We start from the raw sequence: 18331 nt of genomic DNA on the forward strand, positions 1-18331 counted from the left end.
AACGTGGAATACTTTTGTGTAAGAGTGGTGGAAATTGTTTTTAGTGCCATTCTTTACTGAAAACTAATACTCCATTGGAAATCTCTACGTGTAGTTAAGCATTTTAAAATGCATCTTAATGAAATAAAAAAAAAAAAACCAAAAAACAACCCCACCCCAAAAAACCAAAACCACAAACCCAACAATAATAAAACAAACAAACAAAAACCCCACAGACAAACAAAAAACCCACAAAGAAACCAAACAACAAACCCCCTTTAGCTCACATTTGGAGATTGGAGGAGGGATGTCTGTTCAAAGTAGGAACTAGAAAGAGGAGGATGGCAACGACTCCTGTACAGGAGTGGTAGAAGGACTTACTGGCCTGAGAGGACATATTAATGCTTGCAAAGTTTGAATGAGAAAAAGGTATGTCATGACTAAATGGTGTAGTTGTGACATAGAACAATAGGTAAAGCTATGGAGAATGAAGACATGAGGGTTAAAGTGCTTGAATAAATATATAGTAGAAACGTTCACTTCTGATTTTTGAAGAAAACATTTTTTATTTCCCAGCCAGCAAATATCATTTGATTTTGTTGAAACAAGTGTAGAGCTGTATACACAGATTTTGCTGTACTACAGTACAGCTCTGTTTCAAATCAAAATTAAGACAGCCCTTGTGTTTAACTTGAGAGGGCTCTATTGAGTCTGCAACAAAAGTCACTAGTGTTTGAAATCAGAAAATAATGCTGTAATTTCTTGTATTTAACCAGTGAGGAATTATTATGGCATTGTTATTTCAGAATATGGTTTTAGCACATATGCGGCAGGAAATAGGACGGGAAGATCTTTTTAGGTAAAAATTAGCTTAATTGACCATATTGTCATGCCAGAGCTGATGCAATAAAGGCATGTTTTGACTGTTTGAATTCACTTTTGCATGTAAGGAAAAATAAGAATGACATTTCAACTGCGCAGTTGAATTCTCATACCACTATTCCTGCACATGAAGGTAACAGTACAAACTAAATCCATGCTGGTGTTCCTACAAGATAATATGGCTCACACTACATACTGTCCACAGTGCCTGTTACCCTGGCACCTGTGAAAGGTTTTACAGAACTTTATCTTTTTTGACAGGAGTAAAAACTCATAACAAACACAGAGTCCACTTCAGAAAAAGTTTTTCTTTCCTTCCCATAGGAGAAGGGTCAGGAAAACATCAGTACCAAGAGCAGAAGGGGATACCCCAATAGGAAGGAGGGTCTGAGCCCTTTCCTAGAGCAAAAGGGGCACTCATTATGGGCAGGCATACTGCTGCAGGATAGTAGGAAGCTGCTTTTCCTTTGAGGTTTCACAAGGTCTATCAGTGCTCCACTGGCTTCCTTGATGAAGCTTGCATAAATCTTCCTTGCCACTATAGTTACAGTTTGTGACTATCATCCTCTGCTCCACCAATGGCTTACGAACTTTACATCTGAATACAGGAATCCCACTGATACATTTGTCAAAGCACCACCAAATTAAAAATCAAACTGTTGTGGTGTCCCCATCACCATTATGGCATCACTTGTGGTTGTCACTCAGTAGCATAAAACTTTGTCCAGAATGGTGTGATTAAATAATTCTTTGATTGTGTTTTGGTGTTTTGGTTTTCATGTGGTTTTTTGTTTGTGAGGTTTTTTGTTGTTGTGGCTTGGTTTGGTTTGTTGTTGTTTCAGTTTAGAGAGAAACAAGATCTTTTTTTCTACTGTATGTTTTATCCTTCCTGCTGAAGTCAAAGTAGCTGTTTGTTTTAAGTTAGTGTCATCTGGGGTTTTGTGGTGCTGGGGTTTTGGTGGTGACGGTGGGTTGGGGTTTTGTTTTGTTTTGTATGGGGTGTTGTTTCCCGCCCCGCCCCGTTCTTTGGTTCTGACAAGTAATGCACAATGTGTTTCATTCAGTTTCCTGATTCCACTGTTTTTCTGGTGCAATCCCAAATCTCCCAGCTGTATATAGTGAGAGTAAAACCACTTTTATAACTCTTGGAGGAAGACTTTTTCTGTCTCCATGACACTGATGTTGGTAACTTGCTAATGCTGAAGGTAGCCAAAAGCATTCCGTCTCTGCCTTGCCTTTCTCCAAACTTCCTCAGCATGATCATGATCCATTATAATCATCTGCCTCAGGATTTTTTTCATTTTGTCATAAATCTTTGTTATTTTCTCATGCATGTTATTTTGTCAGTGCATGGTTTTTCTTTAAGTTTCATGTACATGTGCATTTACGGTGCGCATTAGCAGGATGATCTGTCATTGTGTTTGAAATATTATGAACAGTGTCAGCTTGGCTTAAAATAACAGCTTTAAAGGACATAAAAAATAACTTCCTTCAAACTTCTAATGAATAGTGGATACAGTGGTGTGAAATAGCTAATTATAACATAATGCATTAAAACTCTCAAGCATTCTGAGACTCGGAGGAGTGTCTGGCAAATAGGGAGAGTTGGAGATCATTAGTAGTCAACATAATACAGGATCTTGAAAAGTACTGATCCACAAGGCACTGCAAGAAAACCTCTAGATTTACCTGCAACTCACGTAGGTTCAAATTCCTCATCTTGCCCATTCAGAGACTTTAGCAAGGCCAAATAGTAACATATATGGTGGAACAAGTTGATCCATGATTCAGTCTTAAAACTAAGTATCAAGAATCAATTTTTACTTGTAATCAGTAAACTTCTGTGTACCCAGTTTTGCTGTGCAGAAGTGGGAGTATTTCTAGAGACACAGAAAAGCTGAAGTAATTTTTGTAAAGGCTATTTGTATACTTAGGGGGTAGGTTAAAAATGTGCTGAGTTAAAATGGATAGAAATCTCTTTACTTAACAACACCCCACCGCCACTCCCCCTACTTTCCACACTGAACAGAAAAGGATCAAGATGTTTTTCATTGATAACAAATATAATTCATTAGGCTGAAAAAGTTAAAACTTCTTGGTTGGACTTTACTAGTCTTTCAAACCAACTGATGATTACTTTCCTCCAGGTTTTTCTTGGGTCATTCATCCCAGGAGAGCATAAACAGTTTCTCTGCATATGGTAGCCTTAATCATGTTTCTCAGTTTCACACATCACCTATTTTATGGCATATCACTGCAACTTTAATACAAACTTCAAGTAATTTCTATGAGCTTTTAGCTATTTAGTAGCTGCACTCTAAATAGAAAAGAGTTAGGTTTGATGACTATATCTGTGTTGGTATAGTCTGCTCAGGGCAGTGGTGGAGTCACTGTCCCCACAAGTGTTTAAGCAGTGTGTGGACCTGGCACTTAGGGATGTGATTTAGTGCTGCCCCTTCAGTGCTGCTTCGAAGGTTGGACTGGATGATCTTTGAGATCTCTTCCAGCCATGTGTTTTCTGTGATTTTGATTCTGTAATGGGTTTATCTTTTTCTGTAGTGTAAATCCGAAGGGGAATGATGCGATGTTTTATGCTTTTCAAGATAATTTAATTCTGACTAAACACAAACTGATTTAGTCTGTTGGGGAATCACTTTTCTAGCTAACAAATAACTTTTTAGTTCCTTTCTTTCATTGTATACCTACTGTTACATTTAATTCCTTTCTTCAGTGATTTCCTACTCAGAAGCAAGCATCTATTGCAGTATTGTAGAACTAATGCCTTTTTCCTGATTTTAAAACTCTGTTTGGATTTTGAATTGCTGAAATAAATTATGTATTTTAATCAGTTTAAAATTACTTAGCTAAGGCTCAAAGTAACTATACAGAAATACATAATAATAATGAGATCCAGCACTATGCTAACGTACTGCCCACCTGAATATCCCCACAAGTGTTGTGATCAAGTGGTGATCCCAATAATCTGTCTTCCACATGCCCTTAAGCCACCCTATTCTTGATATACAAAAGGAAAAGTAGGATGTCATAGTATGTATGCGCTGAAGTTAAGCAGATCTAATCTCTGTACATTTTAATTACAAATACTCATGTTAAAAGTATTTTCCAAATAATTGCATGATTTATAGATGTAAGATAAATATGTTTCTATATTTAGTGATTGAAGATTATTCTGAGCTTTAGGTTTGTGGTGTGCAGTATGAAGTTTTAAGGTAGAGTTTTCAGAGTTGAAAAGTTTTACAAGTACTGGAGCCATTTTGAAGAATTACTGTGCAACTAAGGAAGTGTATTCACATAATTCAAAAAGATCATGTAAGATTCTTCTCTTCGCTCTCCTTTCTCTTCTCTCTTGCCTTTGTGTTTTGTTTTGTTCCCCCGCCAATAGGGTGACCCTTTTGTTTTGGAATGGGAATCTTAAGACCAGATATTACTTGGATTTGTTGTTGTTGTCATTTTACTGTTCTTGATGGGTTTTGTGCTGATGCTGCCAAGACAGAGTAATGAAAACTAGTAGCAAGATCTGAGTCTTGTTGTAAACATTTTTCTTCATTAATTGATATATTCTTTGAGGAGATTTATATCCATGCTTTGGACAGATCAGATTTTTTGATCTTTTTACAGTTGCAGGATTTTTTGTGTGTGTGTGCAAACGTGCAAAAAATGTAGTTCTCAAAATGCATGTCTTGTGTGTCTACTAGAAAGTTTTATGTGTATGCATATGCCTTTTTAGATATATTTTCTACCAGGCAAAGATCATGTTTTCAGCATCTGGTCTATCATAGTATTCCAGAATTGCACTCTTTTCACACCAGCTAGGGTTTATTCATTGTTTTGGCCATGGAATAATCAGTTGTCTGCTTGGATGTTTTGTTTTGGTTGTGCTCTGTAGAAATTGTCTTCACAGCATTAAAATTGTGCCACTCAATTGTCAATATTAATAGAAACATTTTACAATGACTATTCTTAAATTGGCTGGATATCACTATTACAGCTAAACAGCAGGAAAAATTTTTAGTTTCCCCCAAGTATGTAACATGCTTTGTGCTTTGAAGAGGGCAGTCTGGCTACATCTGGAAATTCCTTGTGTAAATACAAGATGAAGTATATCCAAATATACTATACTCCCCTTTCAAACTTAAGGTAAGTTTTCCATATCCATAATATCCCACTCTTTTATTCCATATGTGTATGTGCCAGACCTCTGTTCAAGAAACTGGAAATCACACACAAGCTTGCCAGCAGCAAATATTAACAGATACATATATTACTCCTTTTTGTATACGTCTGGTTTAGCCAGTACATCACTATCTATACCCTGCAGCTAGCTGCAGTAAAGAATCTGACAGTCATACACTAAGATAAAATGTGCCCTGCTGTATTTCTAAGTGCATTTCTCTCTTATGTAATAAACAGTTTATAGTTAAGAACTATCTAAATGTTTGCACTATCTAATATACTGATGAAAGGCAATTCTAAATCTTGAAGTCTGTCACACCCCAGTGAAAACAGCATAGAGGATTTTAGTTAGGATTCATGTATGGTTAAAGAAAAAAGGCTTCTCCCACCAGGATTATATATCTTTCTTTGATTTACTATTAGGAAAAATAACAGAACTTTCAGAAATATTTCTGAAATGACATTTTGAAAAGAGTAGGCATTATAGCAACAGGATTTGCTTTATTAATATTGTAATGTTGTTAATGTTAATTAGCATGAATCATATTACAGAAATAGAAAGATAAAATAATGAAACAGAAGAACCTTTGTGAGCTAGCTTTGTTATTTTAGAGAAAATGTTCCTTTTATACAGAGGCAGAAGGTTAAAAGTACAGATGCTACATTCCAGTCTAACAAAAAGTGAGCTCCATAGTGGTCTGGCTTATCAGAAAAATCAGTTTTAGTCTTAGTATATGCACTTATCCAGCAAGCCGAACACTTCACTGGTCTAGAGCCTGATCAGGTTTGTAAGTTACAAAAAGGATTTTGTGCTTGATGTGTGTGTTGGAAAGCTATTTTTGAGTCCAAATGTTTCTCATTGTGGTTCATAGTATGTCACTATATGAAGATAGTGATGAGATGAACAGTGGTTTTATACTGTGAATTTCATAAAAAGCAATGAAAAGCGTATTTCTGTGCAACTCTTGGTCATTAAATTAGTTTTATTAGAGAAACCAGAAACTCCTTAAAATGCCTAAGAAAGTAAAGCTGTTACAGCTTGATGGAGTGGATTTATTTAAGAATAGAAAACGTAGGAAATAATGACTTCTGATCTATAGAACATATTGAGCAAAGATTAGGTACTTGTCTACGTATGATTGCTCTTGTCTCTTGGGTTATTTTATGGGCCCTTTGCCTCCTTCCAGCTTCATAGTTCAATGTGACTCTTGCAGGCTGCACTTTTTCTATCATTCCATAAGTTTTAGAAAGCTTTCTGTTTTGGAGTATTTATAAAGAATAATGTGAAAAGAATTTTAGTAGATAGTGTGCTATCTGGTTTGTTTGTTTTTTTTTTTTTTTTAAAAAAAAAACAAGTGTCATTTCAGATAATACAAAATCTGGAAACAAATAATTATTAGGAGTTTTAAAAGTTTTGAAATACATTTCCTGTTTCCCCTCTTGGTTCTATTCATACTTTTATGGTTCTTTGTTTGTTGTTGTTTGTTTGCTTGTTTGTTTTTTAAACTTGCAGTCATTATAAATATTACCAAATTTCTAACTAGAAATTAGAAGAAGATGGTTAACACACTTCCTATTTAAGAGTTGTCAGATTTTCATGTAGTCTTGTGTCACTATCAGAAATGGAGCACTGGCCTGGGAAACCAATAGTTCAGTGTTGTCTGGTGCTTATGTATATCCTTTTCATAACCATTTAATTTAGTAAAAATAAGCTTGCTAAACAGATGCACACAGAAAAGGTATTGTAAATGTCTTTTTAGTTCTGCTGAATGAGTGATATATCTTGAAATGTGCTCAGTTTTATGACATGAAGAAACACATTTTAAGTGCAAAAATATTCTCCATGAATCTGTTAGAAATTGAGAAGTTAAAAAAAAAGAATATAAATTTTAGTGAAGCATAGCTTTTGTATGTAGCATTGGGTTACATACACTTGACTTGGAGGAAGTTTGATTAAGAACAAAGTATTTCTGTATAGGGAACAATAATTTTCATGGCTGTATCCATTACAAGGTGCACTTCTGTTAGATTACAGTTCTAAACATGCTTTAATACTTGACCATAATACGCTACAGATTGACCTCAGTTTCTAAGTAACACCTCATAAGTCCAGTTAACATTCATTAAAAGAACTTTCCTTGGCATTTGTAGAAATTTTGTAAAATTATAAAGCGAAGAATTTTTCTTTTTTGTGCCAGAATGATTTATCATTGAGATGATAAACAGGACAAGCACACCATCTCTTGGTAGTAGGTACAAAAATAAACCAATTTTGTGAAATTAAAAGTATTTGGAATGTTACAGTTTTTGTAAGATAGCTTTCCGTTACTGACTTTCCTTAAAGTCTTGGTATAAATCTGGTAATTTAAACCTAATTTAATATATGTGGCTTTCTCTACAAATAAGTAAATCTTCTTCCAGTGCAAAGTATTTTGAAAGATGGAGGTTTTTTACTGATCTCTCTCTTTTTTAAAATTTGTTTTCAACAGATGGTAGTGTTAATCAGTTAGCAGAGAGGGTGGTGAAATAAGTGGAGCATTGTCCAGCTGTGTTTTATTTAATGTATGACTGCAGTGATACTACACAGGCTGAAATCGGATACATCCATGGAACAGCTGCCTTCCTTGAACCGAGTTCTAAATTTCTCATGAGATAGAGAACTAGATTTGGAGTTGGATATGACTACCTATATATTTCACACATTATGCATAAATACATATGCAGTGTATCTCTGTGTGTCTAGACTTATAATGAAATCTCTCTGTGTTATAGGCTTATAATGAAATTCTAGTTTAATAGAATTTTTGGATCTGAATAATCATTCTAAGCTCTAGTAGTTTTAAAAAAGTAATTCAATATATGTAATTTTCATTTAAGCTGTGTGTAGGGTGTTTTAAAAAACCTGATTTTGTTGTTCCTATGTATGTATCACTTCCTGGTTTGGCTCATGACTGTTTCATACACAAAGCTTGATTTATATTTAATTTTCAGTGTAATGCATTTAATTAAGATTGGGATAGAATGGACAAATTAGAAAGTACTGTGATTGTTCATGTACAAAGAGGGAAATATTCTGAAATAATGTAATACATTGTATAATTGTGGACCATGGTTTGTATGGACACTAAGAAATTTGCTGATGAGGGTAGTTGCTGTCATTAACACATCCCATGGTAAGAGCATATAAATGGTACTGTATCCCGACTCCCTAGCCTCTTTTATTGTCCTCACTAATATAGAATAGAATAGAGTTAACCAGATTGGAAGAGACCTTTGAGATCGAGTCCAACCTATCATCCAACACTATCTAATCAACTAAACCATGGCACCAAAGCGCCCCATCCAGTCTCTTCTGAAACACCTCCAGTGACGGTGACTCCACCACCTCCCCGGGCAGCCCATTCCAATGGGCTATCACTGTTTCTGTGAAGAACTTCTTCCTAACCTCCAGCCTAAACCTCCCCTGGCGCAGCTTGAGACTGTGTCCTCTTGTTCTGGTGCTGGTTGCCTGGGAGAAGAGGCCAGCATACGTAGGTCTCTTGTCATTCAGAGAGGAAGTTGAACCTGACATCTGTAGGTAGATTTCATCTCGTTGAGGTTACCATCTGTGACCTTTATAGAGGCTATTTCACCAGGATTTGCGAAAATACAACCTGTGTTCATAGTGTATTCCTGCCCTTGTAGTAGGAGGGATGGCTTGTATTCAAGACCATCTTCAAGAGCCTGAGTGGGTGTATTAGTCAGCAGAAAGCATTGTACTGCCATCCATTGGCTTACCCTTACCACAGAGGTGCAAATGCCTGCTTGATTTTGAAATTTGGTTTGTAGAAGTGTAGTGCCAAACTGGATAGGAGTTCACAAGGTTTGAGCACTGTCCAGACATGTCAGAGTTCTTCATTGGCTATTACATTGAGGTAGGAGAGCAAGGCAGTGCTGCACTAATGTGTGCTGCTGTCAATCAGCATATATAAAACAAGCTTCAGCTTTGATTGTTTTCCTTCCAAAACAAGTGAGTTTATCTCAGAAAACGAATCATTTAGTATCAGGTTCAATGCAAGGCAGTGTTCAAACTCAGTTGCTACTTGTTTGAGTTTTGGTTTTGCTGCCCTTTTTTTTTTCCCTCCCCTGGTAATTTAAAAATGATAGTTTATGTGTGGAATTGTGAGGTTTTTGGTTTTTACTTTGTTTATATGATAAAAATACAAAAGTGTTTGTGTATGAAGGGTATGATCTGTAATTGCTATTATTATTATTTAATTGGTAAAATACAGCTTTTAATGAAGACAAAATGAAGCACTCTAAAGAATCATTGTGAAGGAAACAGAGAGGGAAAAGATGTCAAAGTAATAATACTGGCAATGGGTTGTTGATTGGATTTATTACAGTGTATTTTACAATATTTGACAGAAAAGATGTGACACATTATGATGCATATAACATTTTTCTTGTGATGAATAGTTAAGAGGTTAAAAATTGCAGGGAATTTTAGGCGATACGATATCCCAGTAAGAAAATCAGGAACAGCTTTCATCACATTAAACTTAAGTTGCCAGTTAAATAAAGTGAACTAAGATATTCAGCAGATGGAGAGGGATGTACCTTTTATTGGAAGATAGTTTAATGGCATGAAAATACTGGTAGTCATGGTTGTGAATAAGATTTTTTTAAAATACATTGTAGAGTGAGCTGTGACCAAAGGTAATGTTGAACTGCCAGTGAAACAAAGAATAAGGGAAAATCTGGCACCAGAGGAAGTCGTGAAGAGAGCCAACATATACCAGTTGTAGAGGAGGTACAGTATATCATAAATGAATGCAAAGGGGAAATCGAAAATAGGTGCTTTTTTCCAAGGCTGATGAGAATAGGGATTGGGTAGCATTGCTGGATTTCTCAGGGACAGATCTGTTGAAACACAGGAAGAAATTAAGTGTAACTGATAAGGAATGAGGATGGAGAAGGCAGTACTGGGTGAAAAGGCCAAAATGTGAGAAAGACTAATGGAGAGAAAGAAACATGGAACTATTTGGTGAGATGTCGATGATGCAAATAAAATTTCTGAGATATGACTTTCACAAATGGTAGTTCATATATCTTCCTGTGCTCTGAAGGTGCCACTGCTGGTGGAGAAGAAATATGAATTTGCCAGCCATGAGTATGAAATGCTGTGCTCAAATCAAAATGGAAGGCTAGGATGAAGAATATTAGGGATGTTAGTGGTGAAAGACAATTGTGTGTACTACAGAGTAGTATAAAAAAATGAAATAGGAAAAGAGAAAAGACAGTTTTGAAGCAACATTAACATTAGAGGAGAAGGAGAACTGCAAAAAAAACAAAATGAAAAATTCTGTAGTGATTCTGTACTCCTGAGGCACGTTGGAATGGAGATACTGCAGCCCGCTTGAGGGATCCTTGAATGTTGATTAGGACATTTGTACATTACCATATCTTTAGTAATCAGATTATTATTTATAATAAAATTATCAAAGGGATTAAATGATTTAAGGATGTTAATTCTAAGGGAATTCTCTCATATATAAGTTTATATTTTTAAGTGATCCATTTTTGAGGTATATTCAGGAATCCTATTGAAGAACAGCAAACCGTATTTTTCTAAAAGTTGTTTCACTCTAACAGTTAAGTATGTGATTGCTGCTCTGCAGGCTAGCTTCGAAATGGTATTTTGCAGTATAGGGGGATAAACATGCAATGTGTTTCCAACCAGAAATATTTATTTTCAAGTAATTTCATTATTGTCAGAAATCAAATTCACGTATACTACAGCCTCATCTTCCAGAAGCAGTAAAACCTTGCATGTAAATGTAACTAACTTAATGATTAAAGACATTTTGTATCTTTTGTATTTTATGAGGCTTTTTGGGTTGAAGTAGGCACTACCAGAAAATCCAAACTGCTAGAGTTATTTAAGATAGTATGCTTTTTTGCAGAGCTAAATTGAAATGCACTCTTCAGTTGTTTTTGTTTGAATAAGCCCACTTATTTTTTTTAAAGAGCTTTCAACCACTATATTGTTGACATGGAAACAGTGTAGCATTTTACCTGGAAAATCATTACATTTCTTATCTGCAACTTTGAGTTTACAGATTCTGAAGCTAAGTAGGAATTTCTTTTCTCCATGGAACACTATGTTCCATTAGTAGAAATTATTTTCAGAAAACATTTTACCATTTTTTTGCATACAAATGCATATGGAAGTTGTTTGTGTATTTAGTTACTCAATTGCATAAAATTATTGTGAGGGAAAAAAAAAAAGCAGAATTGAAGTAATCATGAAACTGAGATAGGAAGATTACTTGACAGGAAAATGAAGTTTGCTTTAGTTAACTCCCCTCCCATCATTAGTCTGAGACCTAATCATGAAGATTCTGAGCTTGTCAGGGAAAATTCTGAGTTAAAGGTAGCTGAAATTGAGAGCATTTAGCAACTCTGCTTTTCAGACATGAATAGCAAGCATATGTTTAGTTATTAAACTTTGTGTATGCCCGGCCATCCTCAAGTGCCCAGCTGGCCTGAAACAGTTTCTTTTAACTCCTCAAGAACTTCTCTCAATGTCATACTTTGCTGAAGTATGATGGTGTTTTTTTGGTTTTTGGATGTTTTTAAAATCTAAAATATATATGGTCATTGAGCTAATAATCACAGTCACCTTATGCAACATTTTTCATTTTCAGTGGGGGGATTATTATCAACTGAACAGCGCTAGCATGGAATTAGATAAGTTAAGAAAAGATACAAAGGAACACTTCTTTTATATCTTTGTATGTTTTTCTCATGCAGTGTAAAAAATCTCAAATGAAGCCAACTGAACAGTTTCCAAAAGCTATTTTTATTAGTAATATTTATTGGTTTTGGGGCCAAGATAGATTAGTTTCTCAAATGCATAGTTTGACAGTGCAGCCAAACATTCAGCTGGAATTCCATTTTCAAACCATCAGACAAATATTTAGCAATGCTGTTGAGAAGCCATCTTTCTAAAATGGTTTCCTAAAATCTTTCTTGATTAATAAACAAGAAGAAACTGTTTCTGTGGTCAGCAGAGTTCTTAGAAATTTGATGCTGTAAATGGTAAAGAAAACATGGGCTGATAAGAAAGACTTTCTCACCGCTCTACAGTGACATTTCTAAGGCAAGCCAGCCTGGTTATTTTCTCATATTGTCTACAATCACATACAGCCAAATATGGGATGCCTTGCCTCATTTCCTTCACCACAAGTATTAGATAATTTTTTCCCCCCAAAACAAATAAATTTAAAAAAAATCAATTGCAATTAATAAAATGTGAAGTAATTTTTCACCTCATCTGACTGCATTGCTATGTGTGGCTTCTCTTCTAAGAATTCTCCCTTGCTGAGCAGCCCACATTTGTGTTTTTACTTTTGTTCATACTTCCATGATACAATGCATGATTCATTGCAATCATCAGTCAAATATCCTTTTTATTTCAAATAAAGTTACTGTATTCACATAATTAATTAATACTGAAAGAAAAGAAGGTGTGTTAGAGGCTTGCTAATGATACATGTGGATGTCACTGAGAAAATCATGGGAAAGAGCAAATCATGTGATAGGGCAATCATGTAAACACTGAAACCTCAGATTTCACAAGTTAATCTTGTTTTGCATCAGTATGGTCATTACTGAAACAGCATCCATTTCTACACCACGGGAAGTGGTATTGAAGAGCTGTCACATAAATTGAAAGCCTAGGGATCATGTTTACAGAAACTTAAGGGAAGCATCTGATATAGTCTGTAACTGCCTACTCAGGGGGAAAAATTGAGAAATTCCTGAGTTCAGCTGGCATATGTAGTCCTGATAATTGGAAGTGATTACTAAACCAAGAATGTACAGTTAGGTTTCTTTTCTAGGAGCTAAGCAAATATGCTTCCTTCAGTAGAGTGGGGACAGAGAAATAGCTGTTTAGAAAGTGTTAGCTCATTGCTCAGGAACCTGTCTGTCTTTTCATCTCTGAGATGTCTCTTTTCATCTCTGGGATGCTGGCTGTCTCTAATGGGATCACTTTCAACAATGACCCTGCACAGCTTTGCTTGGTTGTAACTGAAAAGGTTTATGGTTGGTTGGTTTGTTTTCTTCTTACAGATTTATGGCTCATGCCTTAGCCACCTTGAGTCTGGCCTGTGATAATATGTTATCTTGGAAGGCTTTTATGTTTATTAATTTTTGTATTTTCAGCATTTGAGTATTGTCAGTGTTAGCTAGTTTATTTCGATCAAAGTATCTTAGTCAGGTAAAATCATCCATTTAAATCTCAAGCAGACATACATGACTTGGGACTGTCTGGCATCTTTGTCCAGCTAGTCCTGCCCTTCTGTCTTATGTTTAGCTTAAATCCCAATTTCCAGCTCTCTCAAGGAGTGCTAGAAATGAACAGCTGGTAAGCAAACATGGGAGTAGATTGCACATTGCTAGTGGCCAACTCAGTGTTTGGATAGAGTTCCTTTTGCTGTAATAACAATTGTGGTTGCATGGTTGACTGTGTTCACACTAATCTATAAATGCGGGAGATTTTATTGCATGTCTGTAATAAAGAGAAAGATTCCTGTATTAACCTTTGTAGATCATAGATCTCAGTTTTCCCAAGGCCTTCCTTAATTTACTGTCTCTGCTTTTAAAAAAGTCTTCATGATATTAGGAACAAGTAGACTTAATGTCTTGGCTGGGACATTCATTATTTTGTTAGGAGGAAGAAAGGCAGAAGACAAAGAGAAAGCATTATAGTCTTGGGAATGTGTTAGCTGTGAAATATGGTATTCTAGAAACAATGTGCAAAAATAAAAAAAATAGTTAAGTGTATTGTTGTTTTTCTCATGGACATGGTTTGGATTTCTGAGGTGAGCAAACTGACTAGGTCTGTCTTATGCTTTTTTGTAGTACATGTTTTATTTAGGTTTCTGAATAAGAGCAGTTGTGGCACAGAACTCTGCTCATGCAGCTCTGTTGTAGATCATTAATTTGTGATAAACAGTTCATGTGGCCACAGCCTCCCTCACTTGCTCTCTTGGTCCTCATCAAACTACCCAGATTTTAGTAGAAAGAATGTTTGGTTACTGGTAGTCCATCCAATCCTTGTTTGTTTTCTCCTTGTTTGCAGTCCGTTCTCTGGTTTCCTTCTTTCTTGTGATTCTCATCCTCTCTGAGAACTGTGATGATATTGCAAACTCTGACACTAACCCGTGTTCCTTTGGTTTTTTATTTATTTATTTTTTAACTACACGGCACTGTGTCCTTTCTCTCATGTGCTTCATGCTTTCTGCCTGTCATTTTCGTGTTGCACACAAGTCGAGTCAGCTGTAATTGCTTATCAAAAATGTATGTGCCTATACAAAACTAGAAAGAAAGTGCTTATGTTGCAGGAGTTATTTGCAAAAAAGCCTTCAAGCAAGTTGCAGAAGGTAAATTGTGTTACTGCAGAATTGCTGAAATAACTAAACCTTTTTTTTTGTAAAAAAAAAGGACTAATAAACTTAGCAAATTTTGCAAGGCCCATGGCTCCATAGTAGCAGACAGCCTCTGCAACAAAAGGAGAGTGGCAATGATGGAGAAACATCTTTACATCTCTAATTATCTCGGCATCTTTATCTAGTCTTTCAGTGCTCTGTTCTTCCCTTCTGAATTGCGTACATTAGTTCTGTTGTTTCATGTCTTTCCAGCAAGAAACATTCTGATAACAGATTTTTTTTTTTTTGCTAATGATTTGTTAGCAAGATTAGACATCTGTTAAAAAAGTTAAGAGGCCAGAAGGTCAAACACATTATTTTCTTTGAAAACTGCAATGAACATTTGCCAGTATATGTAAAACCTTCTTCTTCAACCTTCCATCATTTTAGAGCAACCTTCAGTCATTTTAGAATATTTGATTTAGTATTACAATTCAGGGTTATATTCCGCTGCAGAATAATATATGGAGGGCAGGCTTGCAGAGCTCAAAGTTAGGAAAACAATCTTTTTAGTAGTAAACTGAGCAGATTTTGTTTTAAAGACAAACTATTGCTGATGCAGTCTTATTGTCCCTTTTCAGACAAGTCTTGTTTTACATGAAATGCATCAAAGCTAGATAGAACTGGGCTGTTTGCCCTGTTTACATTTTGTGGCTTAGAGCCAAATCACATCTGATTCTTGGTTTACCTATATATTGCTATTTTTCCTTGGGGATGGGACAGCTGAAAATGGGTAAGACCTGGCTGAAATACATGTACTTAACTGAAGAGGCTCAGTAGTGGGTGACATTTTTACGTGAGCATGTTTAATTTCTAAAACATGCGGTTTGAGTTTCATTAATGGATTAATAAATTAATGCTAAATAAAATAAGTATCTTTACTTATTATTGCAAAATTCCTGAAACATTACATTATTTTCTTTCTGTCTTAGTGTGTGTATGCCTCTCTCTCTCTAATTTATATACATACACGTAGATAGATACAGAGAGAGAGATACCCATTTGAGGGTTTTACTAATAAAAGCTAAAAGGCATTGCTTGGATCCCCAATCTTCTCCAAAGCATAACAAAAGGAAGACATTTCAGATTGCTTAAGAATGAAAGGAAAGGGAAAAAAACACCCTTGCATTAAGTTGTACAGCAAAATGAAAAAAAACAAAACCCTGCATTTTTAAAACACATGTGTCAGTTTGACATTGCCAGGAAGGAATGAGTGTGTTGAGTGGACAAATGTTCTGTAGCCAAAATGAAGTTTTTCCAATTGTATTTAAATTAGCTAAATACCATATTGTGATCTTTTCTGTCATTTTTAAGGCGTGATTATTAACTATTTAAGGTGCTTTTGCAAGTGTCCATGATATCCAAAAGATATTTTGGATATCATGGACACAAAAAGATATTTTGGATATCCAAAAGTATTTTCCAAAGAAAACACATACTTTTAATTGCTTGTTAAAATTTAATAAGTATTACAGAAAATTAATTTTCTGCTGGAAAATTCAGTTTATCCTTTTTGTTTGTTTTGTTACCAGATACATTGAAAATACTGTGGAATTCAATGCATAAAATACATCTCTTAGTATTTATAAACACCCCTACCAGAGACATGCAGTTGTTGTTCAGTGTATGACTCTAGATCTTACTTACTGTATGCTATTTAAACCCTTATCTGAAAATAGATAGTTCTGTGCATGTTTTTCTGTTTTGCTCATCACTACGGTAAATAAAGGACTTCAAGGTCACTGATTTGTTGTCTTCTGCTCTGTATGAGGAAGGACCTGTTTTAGTCCTTATTTTATAGATGGGAAGCTGAAATGCATTGCATATGCAGTCTTTAATGCCTGAATACGTTATTTTAGAATGAAATTAATTTGCTTTATGTTAGGAACAGAGGGCAAATGAGAAGTGTATTTTCCTAGGTGTTAAAAAAGGAGTCAAACTGTCTCATTCTTTTGTCTCTATTTCTGTGTTTTTCCCTTTTCTTCCCTTTTTCCCTTCTTATGTGTAAAATCCATCTTGGTATCTCAGCTGAGGTCTTTGATTTTGATTGGGAATTAGGAAAGCCTCATTTTACAAAAATGCTATGAGATATTCCTCCTTTTTAAACAGATTTTTTAGAGGCAAAGAGACAAGAACAAAACATTAACTTGAAGCTAATTTCTAGGATTATTAAAAATAAACATACACCATTCCTAAACTTGAATTTTATTTCAGCTAAGTGGTTCACAAACCTTAGAATATCTGAGCTTTGTTCGGTTATATAAGCTGTGAGTTTTGGCAGGGGTTGAAGTAAGTTCTTCCAATCCTCCTTTTAACTCCTTTCCAAAGTATATTGTATTTTGGGGGCACACTTTTTTTTTTTTTTTAACCATAAGCTGGCTTAGGGCTGTGTTGAGAACTGTATTTTTATCGTAACCAGGCCTAACTATCCTTATACAATGCTCATGGGAGTTTTCCAAGAGCACTGATGCTTTGTAAATGTATGTATATAATTATGCTATGTGTAGTTAAACCTAGGAAACAGTAAAAGTTTGCATTCAAGCTCTTATTGTGAAAGCTTATTCTGAAACGTATATGACATTTCTAAAAGGATGTAAAAATACTTAGTTTCCCTACCTGCTAAAAAATAATTTTAAAAAAAGTTTGTTCCATCTTCAAATATGCCATTTTTCTAATGTTCTATTTGTTTGGCAAACAGGTACACACGAAGTTCCACTGCAGGCAAGCCCATGCTCCAGGCACTGACACTTCATGCTTGACATTTTCTTATGATGGTACTGCCCTTGCCAGCCGAGGAGGTAAGATAATAGAAGAACTCTTCAATGTATAGCATGTAAAACAACTTTAACTTCACTAAGTTAAGTGGTTTGGTGCCTGCTCTTCCTCTTCTGTCTTCAGATTTTGTGTCATGTTAAACAGACTTTCACTTCTGTTTTATCTACCGTACTCTTCTCTAGGCTGTATGAAATGTTGAGTGATTTGAGAATGTAAGATTGTGTGGAAATTTGGCCCCTTTGTGTGGATAAAAAGCCTGGTGCACTATGCTAGAGAATAAGGAGGATTTCATACCTTAGTTTGACTTACTTGTTTAGTGCTTTAATGTGAGTATTGCTTTGGATCTGTACCAACAAAAGCAGATGTGAATCCAGCATTTGTAGATTAATACACCTGCCAAGTGCTGAGGATCAAAGAGAGAAGATAGTTGTTTGGGGCATGGGGACTTTCATTGAAAACCTGATTGACTCCTACAGATGTAGACTCTGTGTTGGATATGAGAGAGATGAGGCAGGGCTCAGCTGCAAGCACAAGGGAAAAGGAAAAGCTAAGGAGCTGATTGTGATAGTTCCCAGTCTTGCTCTTGTTGGGTATTAAGTAATGACTTGACGGAAACTTAAGAAAGTGATATATTTGCACACGTATAACCAGGAAAGTAATTTTTTTCCAAATAGAGTGAAAATAGTATTTGAGGAACATTTTCTTTATTTAGGAGAGAAGAGGTAAGCATTAGGGTTAAACTTGGGTTCCTACTGTAAACAAATTTTTGTAATCTTTTTTTAACTCCTGGTACCTACAGAATTTATGGAATATAGTTTTTGTCATAACACAAAGTGGTTACTTTGTTAATTCCATGAATCTCCTGATAGCTATTGGTACAATGGTTCATTTATTTTTGTGGTTCAAACAGTGTGCTGGCTCAGTGCCATCTTAATCGGTAGTTAAACTCACAGAACAATACTCACATCTGAGCCTATAGATAACATGTTTTCTTCTGAGTTCAAAAATTGTGTTTCATTTTGTTG

The 18331-nt window shown here is 35.4% G+C and overlaps 1 protein-coding gene across 1 annotated transcript in view; it reads left to right on the top strand.

The window, feature by feature from the left end:
• The window catches only part of WDR70 (WD repeat domain 70), a 112262-nt gene that overhangs the window by 60555 nt on the left and 33376 nt on the right, over positions 1-18331 (top strand). The window contains exon 11 of the mRNA XM_009903720.2: positions 17230-17329. Within this exon, the coding sequence (XP_009902022.2) occupies positions 17230-17329 (100 nt within the window). The remainder of the gene's footprint in view (positions 1-17229; positions 17330-18331) is intronic.

The sequence above is a fragment of the Dryobates pubescens genome, chromosome Z (genome assembly GCF_014839835.1).
Source record: "Dryobates pubescens isolate bDryPub1 chromosome Z, bDryPub1.pri, whole genome shotgun sequence".
In the NCBI taxonomy this organism is placed as follows: domain Eukaryota; kingdom Metazoa; phylum Chordata; class Aves; order Piciformes; family Picidae; genus Dryobates; species Dryobates pubescens.